The sequence below is a fragment of the Aulostomus chinensis genome, chromosome 11, assembly GCF_037954235.1.
Source record: "Aulostomus chinensis isolate RoL2024-O1b breed Wild chromosome 11, RoL_Achi_v1.0, whole genome shotgun sequence".
Taxonomy (NCBI): Eukaryota; Metazoa; Chordata; class Actinopteri; order Syngnathiformes; family Aulostomidae; genus Aulostomus; species Aulostomus chinensis.
In genome coordinates, this window is record NC_141330.1 from 1,617,196 (window position 1) to 1,636,937 (window position 19,742).

The window sequence follows — 19,742 nt, forward strand, 5'->3', positions numbered from 1 at the left end:
GTTCCTACTTTGGACTTCAGAAAGCCGTAGGAACTTAGAGGAGTCTCTGAGAGAGACTGACGGCTAACAGTTAGACTCTCCAGAAATGTTTGTTTCCAAGCTGTCAAGTGCCTCGTCCAGTATAATCCACGTTTACATCCGTAAAGTCTGGATTATGTGACACTTCTGGTTCTGTGCTACCAGCTAGTTCAACTGAACACGCTAGCTGGTCACGGCAGCAGCAAACCACAACAGTTAGTTTGATTGTTTTTACCTCCAATCGGAGAGTTTGCCTCACTGTGTCACGGCTCCTCCTACAAGTTCTTGTCGACCTTTGACACTTAAAGGTTCTATGTGTTGGTGTCAACTGTAAAAACTCCAAAACTGAGAGAAGAACAATCTGCCGGAGACCTCGTCGTACCGTGAAACTCGAGTCTGGGCTGTTGATGTTGACGTTATTTCCTGGGGAGGGAACGCCACCGCAGTCACGTGTCAGCACGTACTGACACGTTCCCTGAAAGTTAAAGGTTCTGCCATCGTATGTGTTGTAGTGCGGGTCCCCAAAGACTGTGCACACGCCTGGCTCTGGAGGGACACACACAACGAGATACAGGTGAGGAATGTTTCCCGAAACAAACGGGAACAAACAGAAGGACGCAGAGGTCTGCTGGACTGTTTTACATTGGAGTCGTTTGCACACGAAGCAGGACCAACTCAAGCTAACAGGAGCAGCTCGGCACCGTGAGCCTGTTTCTACAGCTGCGTCCATGTCTGTCTATGCTTCTACTGCAGCTCTGAAGCACTCAAGCTACTGAGGCTTGTTGTGTTTTTGCCTCCTGTTTAATTGATTATTGACTTTTCCTTTTGTCTGTTTTTTGGGGTTTCTTTTGTGATTCACTTGGTGACGTCTGAATCTGAAAGGTGCCACACAGATAAACGTACCGAGGACTGAGGAGCCTCACATTAACCTACGGATCCCACGACTCGCTGGGTGGAATTTAAGTCTGCGGGTGAAGAATTTACTCACTTTCAGTGCAAACTGGGCAGCAGCCGGTTCTGTTCAAGATCTTATTCTGCCAGAGACGAGACACAGAGCCAAAGAGCGTTAGAAGACTCGCACTTCCATCAAAGCTGAAAGTTCCAACTCACAAATCAGCAGCATGCAAACAAAAGAGCAGCAACAGCAAAGATGAAGAAAACAGAAACACTTGGCTGTCCTCCGCTTCGGAGGTCGGCAGGTGACACATGACCACGGAAGAAACTGCTGGGATGAGTGACTCATGCAATCATGTTCATGATGTATTTGCATTTGTTAAGGAAACTACACATCAAGTACACTAAATGACACAGCAGTTAATGAGTGAATGACCTAAAGATCATTCTGTACCAAATAGTTGAAATGAAACCGAGTCAATCTAATAAAGCAATCAACAAGTTCATCACTTTAATACAGGTTCCATCATGACGAGGCCACGGGTTCTCCAAAGTTCTCCTTTGAAGAGGCAGTTTGTAACAACAGATAAAGACAGCAGACGGACCAGCAAAGATGAAGACGGCCGCCGTTTCCCCGCTGCGCTGAGTTGACTCCTGGTTCAAAGCTGTCATTTCAGCTCCAGTTGTTTGTGGAGATCAGTTCCATTTTGACTGCTGAAAATTTTCATTTCAAAATTCTTCTGATCCTTCTTTTTGACTCCCATTCCAAATATTGAATAATGTGTCATGTGGCTGAAATATGCATTTGTTAACACACAGTTTTTACTGTACAATTAGCAAGTATCAATTAAAAGCTGTTGCATCTGTGACGCTCTCCGTACATCACACAGATGTCAGACTGCGTTTATGGCGGCGTCCCTCAGGTTTATTTGGCTGAGATTAGAAAGGCAACGCTCCTGCTTCCTGCCCTCGTCCACAGAAATCAAAAAATCAAAGACGAACACCAAAGTTCCCGTTTTGACAAGTTCACAGTCAAACCAGGACAACCACAAAGTCACTGATACTCCAACTTCAACCGCTGAACTCTGTAACATGACCTTCCCAAGTGAGTGTGTGTGTGTATTTTCAGCTTCCATCAGAAGTGCAGATCAGAGGATTCTTTCATACACCTACATTTTGTTGCCTCAGGGAAGCTCTTCATTGGCGCGGGCGGACACACACACACACACACACACACACACACACACACACACACACACACACACACACGTCTGTCATCACATACAGACGTTCTCCGCACACTGAATACATACTCCAGAGTCCTAACCTCTGCACAAAGGGCATTACTCTCTCTTTGAAGAGGGCTTCCTTTTGACAGACCAGAGACACACACACACACACACACACGCACACACACACACACACACACACACACAGTGACATAGATTGGTTTTCAGGGGCCTAAATATAGGGAGCCTCTTCTCTGCTGTCACTCAAACACTGCACAGACAAAAGTCTGCTCTGAGACACACTGTCTCCACAGGGATGCACACACTCTACTGACCTGCTGCTGACCGCAGGATGAGAGTGTGTGAGTGTGAGTGTGTGTGAGAGTGTGTGTGTGACTGTATGAGTGTGTGTGTGTGTGAGGCGTAAGATACAATGACCTCTAAATGAATGAGTCCCACTCATGTAAACGAGGACAGGTGTGGGCCAGGATCAGCAGCAGGAAAGCAGTCCAGCTCAGACCAAACCACTCTCCTCCTCCTCCTCCTCCTCTCCTTCCTCTTCTTTCCTCTCACACAGCTGATTAAGCTCATCAGGTGAGTCACCCTGAGTTTGTGTCTGTGGAAACACACGGAACCTGCACGGAAGACTTACGGCTCAGGACGTCTGCAGTCGGCCATGTTGGTTTACCAGGGTTGACCAGGTCTGTCCCTCTAGACCAGACAGGTTTGTCCTTGTAGACCAGACAGGTCTGTCCCTCCAGACCAGACAGGTCTGTCCCTGTAGACCAGACAGGTCTGTCCCTGTAGACCAGACAGGTTTGTCCCTCTAGACCAGACAGGCCTGTCCCTGTAGACCAGACAGGTCTGTCCCTGTAGACCAGACAGGTTTGTCCCTGTAGACCAGACAGTTTTGTCCCTCTAGACCAGACAGGCTTGTCCCTGTAGACCAGACAGGTTTGTCCCTCTAGACCAGACAAGTTTGTCCTTCTAGACCAGACAGGTCTGTCCCTCTAGACCAGACAGGTTTGTCCTTGTAGACCAGACAGGTCTGTCCCTCCAGACCAGACAGGTCTGTCCCTGTAGACCAGACAGGTCTGTCCCTGTAGACCAGACAGGTTTGTCCCTGTAGACCAGACAGGTCTGTCCCTGTAGACCAGACAGGTTTGTCCCTGTAGACCAGACAGTTTTGTCCCTCTAGACCAGACAGGCTTGTCCCTGTAGACCAGACAGGTCTGTCCCTCTAGACCAGACAAGTTTGTCCCTCTAGACCAGACAGGTTTGTCCTTATAGACCAGACAGGTCTGTCCCTGTAGACCAGACAGGTTTGTCCCTCTAGACCAGACAAGTTTGTCCTTCTAGACCAGACAGGTCTGTCCCTGTAGACCAGACAGGTTTGTCCTTCTAGACCAGCTCTGTCTCTCAACCCAGAGACTCTCCATTGAGGAGACTCACACCCCCCAATGCGCGTCCTTGTGCTGGGGCTGAATGAAGTTAGCCTGCTAGCACTACTAAGGAAGCTAAGCTAAGAGCAGCCCCTCGACTGGCAGATGCACGCCAGCACAGCTGCTGATGGAACCGAGCGTCTGGGGTTCGTCCGTTCCAGCACGTTTAGATGATCAGCAGAACGTGGAGCTGCAACATCAGAGCAGCTGGAACCAGAATGAGAGCCTCTGAACCAGGATGGAGGGCTCAGGGTGATGGCTGCGGGCCATCAGTCCAGCCCCCCAATGGAACACGCGCGCCCCGGCAGGCTGGACGAGCGACCCCCTCTCTTACACGGCTGATGACCATTAACACTGTCGACGTGTTTGTTTTTTAGAGAGAAAGCGACAGAACTGGAGCCTTCGGTCTGAGCGTCCGTTCAGTCCAAGTCAGCCTGTCGCTCTGTGAACTGTTTGCTTCTCAGGTGTGACAAACGTTGGTGAACAGCGGAGCAGATGAGAGCAGCGACCCCGACACCGGCCTGCAGTCGCCAGCTCTGACTATGAGCGACAGGTGAGGGCTTGTTGGAACCGCTGGAAGCGTGTGAACTTGGATTATTGACACGAGCTTTGACTGCGTGACCGGCTGGCGGCCAGCGGCATGCCAGGAATCCACTCCATCACCCGCCGGCCGACAGACGACCTCGGCGACAGGTGAACACAACTCCAAACCGTCCTGTTGCCAGCAGTTCCCAGAACATTTGAATGCATGAAAGGCCTCTAATACGCTAAAACGACACCTCGCCATTGTTAAAGAGAAACTTTACGACTGTGGAAAGTGAAATGTTCAGTGACACTGATCCTCTGCAGGTGTTCCAGAGCGCGAGGATCATGACATCCATGAATCACATAAAAGCTCCACAGACCAGCTGAGCGGAGGGAAGACGCTTTGGCCCTCATAACATAAAATATAAATAAATATAGAAATATAACCAAAAATATAAAGTAGTAACTGAATCGAGGGAATAAGTTGTATGTTCAGCATTTATACACACACACACACACACATATATATATATATAATAATACAAATACACATATGAGTGTGTACTGTACATATGTATACATATGTGTATTTGTGTGTATGTATGTGTATATCTGAAGAGAAATCCTGACCGTAACTATATATACTGCATATCCGTGATATCATGTATGTTTTTACTCAGCTGGATCTCAACTTGAACAATAAAGTGATTGTCTGTGGGCAGAGACTGAGGTTTTGTGTGGATCAGTTGTCAGTGGGAGACGTCACGCGTTGCCGGCGTTAGTCACGGACTGGAGGGAATGTCAGAGACACGCAGGACCCAGCTCAAGTGGAGTGACAGGAGCAGGATCGCTGGTAGTACCAAGTCCAGCAGCACCTGTGTTATCTTAACATAAACCCTTCAAACTAAACGGGGCCTGATGATTGGCTGGCAGACCTGTCACTCACCGAGGGGCAGCTGGTGATTGGTACACACTGTTTGGGCCGGCATTCGATGTTTCCTTTAACACAGGCGCAGAGAGAACAGTTGACCGATGACCACATGTCCCCTTCCTGCATGAGAGAGAGAGACCATGATCATCCATCCATCCATCCATCCATCCATCCACGCACCCACCCACTCATCCACTCATCCACCCATCTACTCATCCAACCACCCATCAATCCATCTCACCCTGTAGATTTTGTTCCGGACTCTGCAGTACTTCACCTCCTCCACCTTCACGTATGACAGGCACTCCGGGCAGCAGTGGTCGCCGTGGCAACTCCCCGGCCGTGAGCACCGCCTCCGGCACACCACGGTGGACTCCTGGAGGAGCAGTGACCCAGAAGTGGATGACGTAGTTATTTGTGTAGACAGGGGACAGCCATGTTTGTGTCTTTATTTCCATCATGGAATCAACATGAATAGATGGGCGGGGCAGGGCAGGGTGGGGGCGGGGTTACCTGGCAGGTGCAGGTGGTGCAATTGTCATGTATGAAGGAGGTGCCATTCTCGTAGACCTCGCTGTGGAAGAGGCAGCTTCCTAACGACAGGTCAAAGACCTTCCTCTGACCTGCGGCGACAGGGAGGGGCCAGGAGCAGAAGCAGGACGAGACCATGAAGACGTTTCTCTCAAAGTTACAAAGTTTCTCGAGTAATCAGAAAATTATGACTTTTCCTGAAGCGACGAATGTTGACTTCTCAGAAAGATGAGAAGATGTTCGTACCGAGACACCGAGGGCAGCACTGTCCTGGAGGGGTGTGGCTGAGGTGGGCGGGGCAGGAGAGGACAGGACACACCTCCCTCATGCAGAGGGTCCGCCCCCCCTGTAAAAAATCCTTCTATTAGTGTAAATTCTTTAGAAACTTTGTCAAAAATATCCCACATTCACTCACTGAAGTCCAACTGAAACAATAATGTCAACAATAATCTCTGAAATTTGAAAAAAAGGAAACATATAAAGTTAGTTTTAGGTGGAATAACCTTTAGAACAATAATTAGATGTTATTCAATCATTATAATATTATAATGATGCTTGAATGGATGCGAGGGAAGAGTTGAATGCATTTGCAGTCCCTTGATCAATTTTCACAAATTAACATTGCATTCATTCATTTCATGTTATTCCTGAAAATATTTCAAAGTTGGAGAATAAAACATTAAATGTATTTCTACTGTAATTCTTCTGTTTATACTTTGCAAAAATATCAACCACGACATACGGAGACGTCATAACCGTTTGTCTTAGCAAACGAAGCGTGAACGCTTGAACATCTTCATAAATTTGTGTTTACTTTGACGTTACTTAACACATGAATTTATCAAATATGATTGTTATTTTTATTTATGTATGAATAAACAGAAGGAAACAGCAGGTAGGACTCGCTGGAGAGTGAGTACATGAACAGGTGTTAACAAGCCTGCAGGTGCTGGGCGCCAACACTTCAGCGCTGTTTATGGACGTAGGTGAGGGGTTTGTTTGTGTAGGGAGGGGTGGAGGAGGAGGAGGGTGGGGGTGCACAGGGAGGTATAGGTGAGGAAAGGAGGGAAAAGAGGAGGAAGAGGATGTTGTTCCAGGCAAACGTTAGCGGCTCCCGGGGGAGCCTGAGGGAAGGCCTGGCGCCCACGCGCATCCCCAGGTGTGTGGACTCACGCTGCAGGTGCACCTGGTGCAGGGCTTCCCCTCCGGACTGAACTCCTCCTTCTCTTTGTACAGGCGACCCTCGAAGATGCAGCCTGGGGGAAGAAGGTCCAGCGCAAGTTACAACCTCCATCCAAACACCCCAGCTCCAAGTACTGTTACGCCCCAGCTCCAAGTACTGTTACGGCCCAGCTCCAAGTACTGTTACGCCCCAGCTCCAAGTACTGTTACGCCCCAGCTCCAAGTACTGTTACGGCCCAGCTCCAAGTACTGTTACGGCCCAGCTCCAAGTAATGTTACGCCCCAGCTCCGAGTACTGTTACGCCCCAGCTCCGAGTACTGTTACGCCCCAGCTCCGAGTACTGTTACACCCCAGCTCCGAGTACTGTTACACCCCAGTTTCAAGTGCTTTTACACAGTACAAATACTCAAGCTGACTGTGACAATATTCTCACTTTTGAAAAAAGAGAATTAATTTGCAAAAACAGATAAAAAACTTCTTTTCATTCAAATGCTGTTTATTGGTTTTCAGTTGGCAGTATATTAGTATAAAGGAAACTAGTACAAACGCAGTATTCTAGTATTAACGATATTCGTATAAAGCAGTACAGTAGAATAAACGATACTAGTATAAAGCAGTACTGTAGTATAAACGATACTAGCATAAGGCAGTATTGTAGTATAAACGATACTAGCATAAGGCAGTATTGTAGTATAGACGATACTAGCATAAAGCAGTATTGTAGTATAAACGATAGGTGGCACCTTCACTCACAACACCATGCTCACCTACAGTTTATTTGTAAAAAGGTCTCAAACGTGACATTTGTAGTCTGCAGAACTGAACTCATTCCTCCATTTTTAAGAAGGGCACACGAACCTTCACGCTCTCTGTTTTACCAGGACGCGCTGACGGCAACGAGCGAAGCTGAAATGAATCTGAAACAATACCTGATACGTCACAAATATATTTCCTCAGGCCTGGACAAGTCAAACCCCGATCTTTGAACTCGTAATACACAAATCCAAGCCTACGGATGTTCAGTGTCTGTCGTATGGCGTGGAGGCGGAGCTCCTACTCACCTGGGCAGGTGGGGCAACACTTCTTGGGGTGGATTTTTGGGTTCTTGCAGTGGACGACACACTGCACCTCCGCTTCAGTGATGACACCTTCCTGTCACAACCATGAAACCGTTAGTGTCTTCAGCTCCTCCGTGTTTGCTCTCCTCTAACACTCCCCTCCGTCTCCTCCTTCCTTCCTGGCTCTGCTTGTTAATGTTGAATAAAGCGTCTTACGCTGCCGTGCATGAAAGACCGCCATGTCAGCGCGACGCGACTGGGATCAGGTCAGGTTATGTCAATGAACTCTGTTTATTGTGTCTTGTAAAGCCTTAACGAGCTGAACATGACATTAATGAATTAAATGACAATAATATAATATAATCAATCAATCAATCAATCGATCATTCAAATAAATCCCTCCCTCCTTCTCCCTCGATCTCACTCTGGTGGCAGCTAGTTGGTGTGACTTTTTCAGACCCAAGGTCAGATTTCCAAGTGATGTCAGAGTGCGCGCGCGTGCACACACACACACACACACACACACACACACACACACACACACACACACACACACACACACACACACACACACACACACACACACACACCTGACAGCGTCTGCTCATACAGGGTTTGGTGGAACTGGTCCAGGATACTGAACTGTTATAGGAACGTCCGTCCAACACACATCCTGTGGAGAGAGAGAGAGAGAGACAGAGCGAGGGAAAGAGAGAGGGAGGGAGAGAGAGAGAGAGAGAGGTCAACTCTGCTATACGCATGTTTGTGACGTCCGAGTGAAGAAAGTTGTAACGACCAAATCAAACTTCATCAGGTCAAAGTTCGTGTTGAGGTTAGCGAACACGTCTATCGTTAGCTCAGCTGCACTGGCTGTTAGCTTGCTGCCAGCTTCCTGGGACGTTATCCTGACGCTTGCTGAACATTTAAGAAGAGATGTTTGCGCCCTGATGCTGGTGTTGCCATGACAACCAGAAACCCTCCACATGCTGCCGACTGCTAGCTAACATTACAGGCTTTTGGGGTTTCAGGTACAATATCATAGAATAATAGGAAGACTAAACTAAACTAAAACTATGTTAGAATCACCCCCCCCCCCCCACAGTGCTCCCTGGTCGTCACAGCAACCGTCCAGCCGGTGGCCGTCCACTCAGCACCAAATAAATCGCCTCTTCATTTCCTGCCAGTTACAGTAAGTGGTCTCGGATCAATGCTGAACTTCCATAGACTGAAACCTGATCATGAGTATTGACCTGCTTTGCTCGGTGAAAACCAAACCCACTGATCCTGAGTCAGCGCTGATGAGGACATACATTATCTTGAGGAAAAATGAGCGGACAGGATAGCGAGAAATCCCTCTGAGACTTCCCGTTGACGCGCTCAGTCCTCGCTAACGCTGGCGGACACCGCACCCCGCCTGCTGCCCCCTGACATTCATCCTGAAAGATTCGAAGTGGATTCATTTAAAACTGCTGCTCTTTGTGGTGGTTGGTTGAACATGTGACCTGTCAGGCTTCTCAGCTCTGGCTGTCACGCTCGTCCCTGCAATAAGAAGACCTCCAACAGGAACAACCATACATGGTTCTGACCCCTTAGTAGTCACAAAGACTCTTGAGAATTTTGGTTCAAATAAGTACTTTTTATGTTACATGATTATCCTGGTTATCAAAAAACTCTTAACTTACCCCCCCCCCCCCCCCCACACACACACACACACACACACACTCTGGCAACGGGAATCGACCACCCGTCTCTCGTGTTAAAGTCCGGTACTGCGGGATCTTTACAACGCTTCACGCTGGGACCATCAGGACAACCGCAATTTATGTGTGACGGAGATGGAAAATCTGAGGTTGCTTTGAGAATCTGGGGTCTCATTTGAGGAGTGAATGTGGGGCCGTGGGGCCGCGGCGCCGCGGCCCGGAAAAGAAACACATAAAAGAAAAGGGTTGAGGTCAAATTGCATCATTAGGCTCAATTCCCTTCCCTTTCACTCCAGAAGGAGGAGGAGCCTCAACCTGAGAGGCCGCGGCCGGACTGAGACGTAGCAACAGCCGAAAACTTCCCTTTCGAATCAGCAAACAACACAAGAGATGAAACCAACACATTCGTCAGTGAGGAGTGTCTGAGACTCCTGGAGCTTCACGCCAGCGCTCAGGTCGACCCTCATCGCCTCGGCGCCATGCTGGGAAACTCCCAACCTTTATTCCTGAGGGTCGCCGCTACAGCAACACGCCAGCGGCTACAAGTCAACTCAAGTTAATTCTCCAGTGTTCTTTGTTCTACTTTACTTCACATTTGACTTTTTTTCTTTTGTTCTTTGTGTAACTTTTAAAACTCCAAACGTGCCGAGTGTCTTATGTAAAGGTTTTTTTTCAATAATTGAAAGGTTTATTCAAATAATCTTTTTTAAACTTCTGTTAGTCTCATTTTAAAAATGAAACCCTGAATCTGAATTATTAAATCACCCTTTTCTTAGACGTCTCTTTTAAACCTCACTCGGCATTTACATTTTTTTTTTTTTAAATAATGAACCATCTTCTCGTTTATTTAATGGCTCTTCAAGCCAAATATAACTCAGCTTGTATGGATTAATAAAATCGTAAATTTAGCTTTTAAAACCGTCTGTTCCCAATAAAGCGCTGCAGTCTGGTGCGAGTCTCTTTAACTGATTTCTAAGGAGAGAGGAAACGGCGATATGACATGAAGGAGTGCGAGTGGTTCCCGGTGCGGAGACACAGAGGGGTCCTAAATTTGGTCAGTTTGAGGCTCAAGTCAACGGGACAATAAAAAAAATAACACCGTTGTCGTGGAGACCGGGGGGCTTTCCGTGTCCGACTTGAGTTTGGCCCACCTCTCTTAACGAAGTGCTGCGTCGTAAAACACCGAACCGCAAACAAAAGGACCGCGCCCCTGCTGAGAGCTGGGAGGTGAGTGTGTGTGAGTGAGTGTGTGCGAGTGTGTGTGTGAGCATGTGTGTGTGAGTGAGTGTGTGTGAGTGTGTGCGAGTGTGTGTGTGAGCATGTGTGTGTGAGTGAGTGTGTGTGAGTGTGTGTGAGCATGTGTGTGTGAGTGAGTGTGTGAGTGTGTAAGCGTGTGTGTGTGTGAGTGTGTGTGTGTGAGCGTGTGTGTGTGTGTGTGAGCATGTGTGTGTGAGCATGTGTGTGAGCGTGTGTGTGTGAGTGAGTGTGTGCGAGTGTGTGTGTGAGCGTGTGTGTGTGAGTGAGTGTGTGTGAGTGTGTAAGCATGTGTGTGTGAGTGTGTGTGTGTGAGCGTGTGTGTGAGCATGTGTGTGAGCGTGTGTGTGTGAGTGAGTGTGTGAGCATGTGTGTGAGCGTGTGTGTGAGCATGTGTGTGAGCGTGTGTGTGTGAGTGAGTGTGTGAGCATGTGTGTGAGCGTGTGTGTGTGAGCATGTGTGTGAGCGTGTGTGTGTGTGTGAGTGTGTAAGCGTGTGTGTGAGCGTGTGTGTGTGAGTGAGTGTGTGAGCGTGTGTGTGTGAGTGAGTGTGTGAGCATGTGTGTGAGCGTGTGTGTGTGAGCATGTGTGTGAGCGTGTGTGTGTGAGTGAGTGTGTAAGCGTGTGTGTGAGCGTGTGTGTGTGAGTGAGTGTGTACTCCTGCGTGTCTTTATGAGAACCACATGGCCTCATCAGAACAGAAACGTTGATTAGGAGCTTCATCGAGGCATTGAAGTGGTGAGGGCGGTGGGAGGTTGAGCGAAGGTGCAGCTCGACGTAAAAATACAGGAGAACTCAAGCACGAGCTCCCCGGGCAGGAGCGATGGCCGTGACCACATGGTGGGATTTTGGTGACTTTCATAAAGAAAACACACCTTTCAATTTGAGGTTTTGACATTCGGAGGTTCAATAGGCAGGCACAGCAAAGCCCTGAGAATCAAATCGGCACCTAATCACAAAATAATATTCTGGATAATCAAAATCTGTTGAGCGGTGCAGTTTGATCCGGCCTGATGGATCATCACAATGATCATGCAAAACAACTTCCATCCATCCATCCTTCCATCCATCATCCATCCATCCATCCCTCCATCATCCTTCCATCCATCCATCATCCCTCCCTCCCTCCATGTTCTCCCTCTTCTCCTGTTGAGGGTGGTGGGGGTGGAGCCTATCCCAGCAGCCTTCCCCCTGGACAGGTCACCAGTCCATGACAGGGCCAACACATAGAGACAGACAACCATTGGCTCTCCCAGCCACGCCTACGGTCAATTTAGAGTCTGGATTAACCTGGTCCCTCTTGATGTCTTTGGACTGTGGAGGAAGCTGGAGTACCAGAGAGAACCCAGCAGGAACAGGGAGAACATGGAGACTCACCCAGAAAGACCCCATTTCGACATGTTAAAATCATATATTATATATATGAAAACCATTTGACAGATATCTTTAATTGATATCAATATCGCCTTTTCCACACTGGAGAATAAAATGACAGATTCCTGAACTCTGGACGCGCTGGTAGAGGACCGTGAGTCGCTTATCGTTGGCGTATCTGTTTATCCACACATGCAATTACACAGAACAGTGAGTCCGATTTTCCAGTTTCCAACAATCATTCCTGTTGTTTATTCTTAGGTGTCACAGGGTTGTAATAAATCACTACGTCAGTTCTGAAGTAAAAAATAAAACACAAAAACACAACCAACTACCAATGTCCTGAATGTGGAACCTGAAGGTTTAGTGTGGGAAGGCTCCTACTGTCCTGTCAGGAGGAATGAGGTGATGTTGAGGCGTGTGTGTGTGTGTGCATGGGGGGGTCTTCAGAAGTATGTAACATGTATGTGGGTGGACAGAGATGATGAAGGGAAGCAGGAGGAGGAGATGAAGGCATATTGAGGAGTTTCTGGCTCGTAAAAGCAATTTGATTTCTGCGGCTGTAAACCCAACAGTGACCCCCTTTACCAGCCATACTGTCTCCACACGGTGCTGTGTGTGTGTGTGTGTGTGTGTGTGTGTGAGAGAGAGAGAGAGAGTGAGAGAGTGAGGGAGAAAGCATACCAATATGTGAGGGAAATAATTCAGTTTTACTCCCACGGGTCATATTTCGGCCTGGGTAGGTACAGTACATAGAAGGGGTCTTTGAGGTTGTGTGTGTGTGTGTGTGTGTGTGTGTGTGTGTGTGTGTGTGTGTGAGAGAGAGAGAGTGCATGTGTGCGCGTGTGTGTGGGGGGGTGTGGTACCTGTATTACTCATGCTATGGGGACATGGTCACATTATAGGAACTTGCCTCCCATTTGAAACATAAAGAAAATCCTTATAATAAATATGGGGATGAGGTCTCGGTTTAAGGTTAGTTAGTGGTGTGGTGGTCATGAGTCATGATGTAAACCCACCCGGGTGAAAGAAGAAGCCCATCACCTTCACACTGGACCCAGAAAGACTCGCTAACATCTGGCTTTTGTCGACAGTGGTGAAGGCACCGAGTCCAGGTCCAGTGGTTGTGAAGGACTGACGGGTGTTTATCAGCTGTGATGTAAACGTGGTGGTGGTGACCTCATTGTTCCAGACCAGAACCAGCAGGATAAAGCTGGGACTGACCCTGGAGAAGGATCTGACACTAAGGTGTGGATGTGATGGAGAAGTCCCTCCGTAGGGACAATACCGATACACTAGAAGGCACTCAGAGTGCTAAGACCTCCGCCAGGGCCATTTATGACATCATCGGGTGACTGGAGACCAAAGATCTCAGTGAAACGTAAAAACATCAATTTTCCACAATGTTAAACAGATATGATCCCATGTTTAATGGGTTCACCAAGTTTGGTGAATAGTGGCCTCGTAGTTTTGTGGAAATCCAAATGTTTTTCCTCTGTGGAGTTCATAAAGTGCATCCATGGAGTGGAATAACAGGTTCTAAAAAGCAGACTTGTATGAAATGGAACCTAGCTAACCACTCCAGGAAGTAGTCCGAAGCATTAGCTGGCTATGCAGTGGTGTGTTGGCTCTACGTGGAGGAGGTGGAATAGAAACAAGTGTGTAGAAATGTTCTGTCACCAGCCCGAGTGGTCACAGCTGTTGGAGGAGTGAACACCAGGCTAACCAGCAGGCTAACCAGTAGGCTAACCAGCAGGGTAACTAGCAGGCTAACCAGCAGGCTAATCAGCAGGCTAACCAGCAGGCTAATCAGCAGGCTAACCAGCAGGCTAATCAGCAGGCTAACCAGCAGGCTATCCAGCAGGCTAACCAGCAGGCTAACCAGCAGGCTAACCAGCAGGCTATCCAGCAGGCTAACCAGCAGGCTATCCAGCAGGCTAACCAGCAGGCTAATCAGCAGGCTAACCAGCAGGCTATCCAGCAGGCTAACCAGCAGGCGATCCAGCAGGGTAACTAGCAGGCTAACCAGCAGGCTAATCAGCAGGCTAACCAGCAGGCTAATCAGCAGGCTAACCAGCAGGGTAACTAGCAGGCTAACCAGTAGGCTAACCAGCAGGCTAACCAGTAGGCTAACCAGCAGGGTAACTAGCAGGCTAACCAGCAGGCTAATCAGCAGGCTGACCAGCAGGCTAACCAGCAGGCTAACCAGCAGGCTATCCAGCAGGCTAACCAGCAGGCTATCCAGCAGGCTAACCAGCAGGCTAACCAGCAGGCTATCCAGCAGGCACATCGCTATGATGCACAACTATCAATCAACTTAGTGACAAAGATAACTTGCCACTGTTGAGGCAGTGAGCTAACTAGAGAGCTCATCTTGTCTGGAGGTTTGGTGTTGCAGATTGCAGATTAGCGCCACCCTCTGGAGTGTGTGTGTGTCTACAGTTCACAGCATAAAAACCCTACCATGTCTGAACAGACATAAACCCACACGCTAGCTTGGTTGTGTTGTGTAACAACGGAGAGCAGCTCAGGTACTGAAATGGAACACAGAGTCTGATCGACGGTCACGAGTACAGTTTGGGTTCCCTTCACATCAGTTCGGTTCTGCTCTGGTTCCTAAACCAGGAGACCCGTGAGGTTTCTCAGTGAGCACATTTACTGACAAAGATTTTGACTCATGCTAATTCTAATGTTTGGCTTCAGTAGATGTAATGGCCTCTGAAGTGTGTGTGTGGCTCTGGTTACCATCTCTAGCTTTGCTCTGCTGTATTATTACAGTCTCATTAGCGTGCAGCAGCTGCAGGTACTGTACTCCTGTAATAAACCATCCCAGCTTCATTATTGTCATCATAGCAACATGGCAGCAAAGGAAACAAAGGAACACAGACCTCATGTTGTCCTTCGTGTGTGTACTGTGAGCCGCTGCACATGATGTAACACAACTGTGTTGTCCCAAAGTGTTTGCTTCCCCTCCAGAGTTCAATGAGGAGAATCTAAATTCAGCATAACTTCATTCGAGTGGAGGGAAGTCAGTCTTACCTTTACAGCGCTCGCAGCAGGCGCCGGTCTGTTTCACCACCAGAGCACAATCCTCTGAGACCAGCGGACATTTCTCTTGTTTACAGTCGGCCTTCCCCTCCTGCAGGAGGGAGGAGGGAGGAGGGAGGACAGGAGGAGAGCTGGTTAATGCCATGATTCCCATGTGTGGACTCTTTTACTTAGTTTGCATGTTCACAGTGCCACAACTTCTACCTTTACTCCTGCAGACCGGCTACAACACAAAAACTGCCTTTCTCAGCGGCACTGAACAAGATGTCAGCTGAAGTGAGAACTGCAACCCAAGGTACCATTAGACTGCAGGACCAACAACTCAGTCCACAACCACTCAGTGCTGGTGTATTCGTAGTCCAGCGGGAAGGTAGCATGTCAGGGCAGAGGTTTTTTGTAGTCCAACAGGAAGTGATCATCTCCATGGTTCTTTCCATCAAAAGCCAATGAGATTGTTCCACATGATTGTGGATGATTGAATAAGATAGTAAGTTATCTTGTTCATGTCAGTAATTTCAAATTATTTCAATCGATTAAGTGATTTCATCTGCCTGACACACACACACACACACACACACACACACACACACACACACACACACACACACTGGTCTCATCACCCATCAGCCACGTCCGCCGGCGCTCTGTTCAGACCTGGTCGCAGCTGTAATGTGCGCAGCTTCCGTCTCTGAATTGGCGCTGAGCGAGTCTTCACAGTTCAGCTGTGAATTTTCACAGCGACTCAACAACCCTCCCGTCACATTCAGAAACACCATCACACTGCACCGCGGGACTGGACCCAATCTCTGCTTGTTTAATCTGCTCGACTTTCACACCCAGCTTTTATTGGGGGTTTTATCCACATGCTTCATTTTACACACTGCAAGGGTTTATAGAGCGGAGGCTGGCAGGGCCCATGGCCCCGGCGCGGGCGTCTCTAACCAGGACAGATCAAAGGAGGGCAAAAATACATCAGGGTGGTTTAATATAGCAGCAGAGCTCCAACTAAACCCCAACCACACTGAGAGGACAGATGATGTCATGATGGGGGAGAGCGAGCATAGAAGAGCACAATCGCTTCCTTCCATGTCAGTCGTTGAAACATCAGCCCTGAAGAGAAACCTCCACACCAGCAGGAGAGGGTTTGGGCCGCCCAGTACTCAGAGAGAACCCCCTCTCAGTAAGGAATCCTCGTTTAGGACGTTCTCATACAGACTTGTCTGTGTCCAAACTACAACAGCAGGACGCTTCGGCAGGACACGAACTCCAAGTCCTGGACTGTCTGCTCAAGCTCGCCCTGAGGGAACCTGGCTAGCAAAACTAGCTACAAATCCAGGGATGTGAACACCTTCCTCTTCTTCCTCTTCAGGGCTCTGGGTTGCAAGTCCTGTTTGACCCCTGCTGCTACGCTCCTGTCCTGCTCCGGTCTGGACCAAAGGACCTAAATTCGATCTGACCTAAAGATGCAGGTCTAAATTGGCCTAAATCAAACTGAAACTCTGGGCAGTTTTCATCCAGAAACATTTGAAATTCAAACTGTATAAAAAAGTCTACCAGTATTCAAACATGTCCAGAAGCACTGAGACCTCCAGCAGCATCTCTGGACTCTGCGCTTCTGTGTGTGGGGGTTCCTCCTCTTTAGGTTCTGCAGGTTCTCCGAGTTGCTCAAATGAAGAGAGACTCATTCCATGACTGCAATACAGAACGTGGGATCGATCTGGACTGTCCTTTCAAGTCCTTGAGGCCGTTTGGCTGAAACATCTCCAAGGTCATGTCCTTCTCCCACTCCTGTTATCCATTAGTGTTAGAACATGTGACCCCCTCCACCCCGCCCTCCTTGTCCAAAGGTCAGAGGTCATAATGGGTCACCATGCCTTGTAAACACTCAACATACCAGCGCGGCACCAAGGCCGCTTCACTGGATGGCTGTCTGTCGCCGAGGGTGACAGCCCCCCGACACACACACACACACAGTGGGATATAGCATTGGCATGCTCACAAGTGTGTGTATGTGTGTGTCCAGGAAAGAGAAAGTGCGAGAGTTCATGCTTTTTCCACTCCAACGCCATCATCATGAACACACAGTGTTCGACGAGCTGTACAAAGAAGGTTCCTTGAACACACAATAAGAACCGGCTTCTCCCTGTTGATCCATCACACGTCCGTGTTTTTTTCTTTATTCCTGGTTTTCTCGTGAAACGCGAAGCACTCAGAGATGAAAAGAGTCGCGTCTCCGGGGAAGAAAGCCCTCAGAGGGAGAAACTACCGTCCTCCGAGTAATCAGATTGTAACGCAGCATTTCAAGTTCAATTCAATCATTCACTAACGTAGTTAAAGGAGGTTCCTGCAACAACCCTATCAGCCAAACACATGGAACGGCTCGTACAGACGGCCGGCCTCCCTCCGGGGAGTTCTGGTGAATGCGGAACTGACTTCAAGGCCCCCTCATCACAAGCCTGGCATGACCTGACACATCACACCTCAAATGCTCTCCTGGCTAACGTTCCCTTCCAGTTCTAATGACGTTCCTCCTTCCTGTAACCGCTGGTCAAATGATCAGCTGCCAATAGGTTCTAATTCCTGTCTGTAAGACGACGTGAAGTTCTAAAGGACCCCTGAGTGACGGTCAGGCAGAGGTATTTAACCGCAGCGTTGAGGGCGTTGTTTGATGTTCCAACAGCAACCTGGAACGTCTCTGCAATGCTGAACCTCACTGGGACAGAAATGATCCCATCAAAGATGAGCAAGAGTGACTCATCCTTAACAGGAAGAGAGGGAGAATGTGGACGGATGGATTCTGGATACAGGAGTTTTATAAATCTAGTTTACTTCATTTGTTCTTGTGTTACTAATCATAACATGCAGGAATGATCAGGATCTATAATAAAACATGTTCTTCTAATGATGTCCCAGATTACAAAGGAGAACATTGTGAGAGAACTTTTTTTAAAAATCTAAAAATAAATTCAGTTTATTCTAATATGATAAAATACAAATAAAATCAATAAGAACAAAAATCCTCAAAATGAGAAAACATCTATGCCTCTCTGGCCGCTGCAGGGCTCCGTACACCAGAATCTGAATCATTTCCGTTCCTTCAGTTTACGCTCGGCCTCCCTTCATGTGAGGAAATTTGTAACTTCATTTTAAAAAGTGAAGTCCAAATACAGTTTATGATCATATTACACTATTACAGTAATTTTATCACAGGCCCAAACACAGAAATGTTTATTAGACGCTTCAGAATAAAGCACCAGTTTTACTATTGTTCCCTTTTCCTCAGTGCTTACACTCTGGTTTCTGGACTTTCTAAAGGAATTATTCTGGAAATTGAAACCAATAAAGTGAAGATACGAACGTCTTCATGTGGCTGAACTTAACTGCTGATGCGAGTCAGCAGCGTTAAATCTTCCGTCGGAGCTCTAAACCTGCAGGATTCTCCACAAACTCCTTTCAATCTGACCAGAGTGAAAGGTCTGAACCTGAAAATGTCACTTTTAAACATTTATTCCACCTCCAGTGAGCTCTGCCTGCTTTAGGACTGGATCGCGCGTCCTCCTTTGTCTGCTGTTCTGCCACTAGGGGGTGACAACTTTCACCATTTCTCACCAACTCTTTTTTCCTTTCCTCTTCATCCATCACCTTCTCCTCGTCTTCTCAGTTTTTTTTCCGTGTTTGTTTTTCTTTTCTGATCAAACTACAGGTCCATTTTTCTAGAATTCTCTCTCTCCCTCCCTCTCGTTCCTCTCAGCTCAGCCTCTGTCTCGGCCCGTCTGCCTCTCAGTCACGGCGAAAGACAGAGACGTCAGTCAGTGCGGCTCTCAACTTAGAGGCCCCCTTAAGCCCTTAGACACCCCCCCCCCAGCCACTGAGACCTTTCACCTTTCAAAACAAACAGGTTGTGACCCCCCATTGCAGAGCCGGAGCCACAGTTGCTTTGAGGCGAGACGAGGGGCCATTTCCCAAAGTTAACGTGGCAGCGCCGCCCCCGGCTGGCTGGAATTCACGACGAGTTGCACAAGAATCGAGGTTGGCGACGAGAACTTTGAAAGTCTTTGTTTCCTGCAACTGTAGATTTTGAAAACATGTAAATCAGGACAGAAACACCTGCTCGAGTGTCTCAATTCATTCATGGGAGTTTTTCAGTTGAGGGTGGAGGTGGAGGGGTGGAGTTTGAGGATTTTTTTCTGAGTTCTGATCAAACAGAAAGGAAAGGCGCTGGCTCAGCATTATCAGGTGCTCATAAGTCACCCCTCCGTTATCGAGCCGCTACTGTTTGAGCTGACACACTGACAGGAAGTGACCTTCGATCCTGATCGATCACAGCTTCTGAGGGAAATTCCTCACCTGCAACTTTGATGTGAAGCTAATCTGGGCTGTTTGTCGGGTGGATTATCAAGCCAGCATGACCTCTGACCTCTGACGTGCTCACTGTTGTTGGACATGTGGGAGAGGAGACTGGCGGCGGACACGAGGCCATGTTCTTCAAAGCTGACTGACGTTCACACGGCTTCTTCTCCAGACTTCACACTGTTGTCATTTAATGCTTTTTTTAA

At 48.0% G+C, this 19,742-nt stretch overlaps 1 protein-coding gene across 2 annotated transcripts in view; it reads right to left on the reverse strand.

Annotated features, from left to right (window-relative positions):
* The window catches only part of bmper (BMP binding endothelial regulator), a 32,826-nt gene that overhangs the window by 2,789 nt on the left and 10,295 nt on the right, over positions 1-19,742 (reverse strand). Inside the window, exons 2-12 of one of the 2 annotated variants that reach the window (XM_086217630.1) lie at positions 19,534-19,732; positions 15,178-15,277; positions 8,402-8,484; positions 7,815-7,905; positions 6,744-6,826; positions 5,817-5,916; positions 5,553-5,662; positions 5,281-5,415; positions 5,055-5,159; positions 1,007-1,052; positions 401-564 (exon numbers count right to left, since the gene is read on the reverse strand). In XM_086217630.1, coding sequence (XP_086073756.1) covers positions 401-564; positions 1,007-1,052; positions 5,055-5,159; positions 5,281-5,415; positions 5,553-5,662; positions 5,817-5,916; positions 6,744-6,826; positions 7,815-7,905; positions 8,402-8,419 — 852 coding nt within the window. In that variant the 5' untranslated portion in view covers positions 8,420-8,484; positions 15,178-15,277; positions 19,534-19,732. The remainder of the gene's footprint in view (positions 1-400; positions 565-1,006; positions 1,053-5,054; positions 5,160-5,280; positions 5,416-5,552; positions 5,663-5,816; positions 5,917-6,743; positions 6,827-7,814; positions 7,906-8,401; positions 8,485-15,177; positions 15,278-19,533; positions 19,733-19,742) is intronic. The other variant, XM_086217629.1, reaches the window with a different exon arrangement.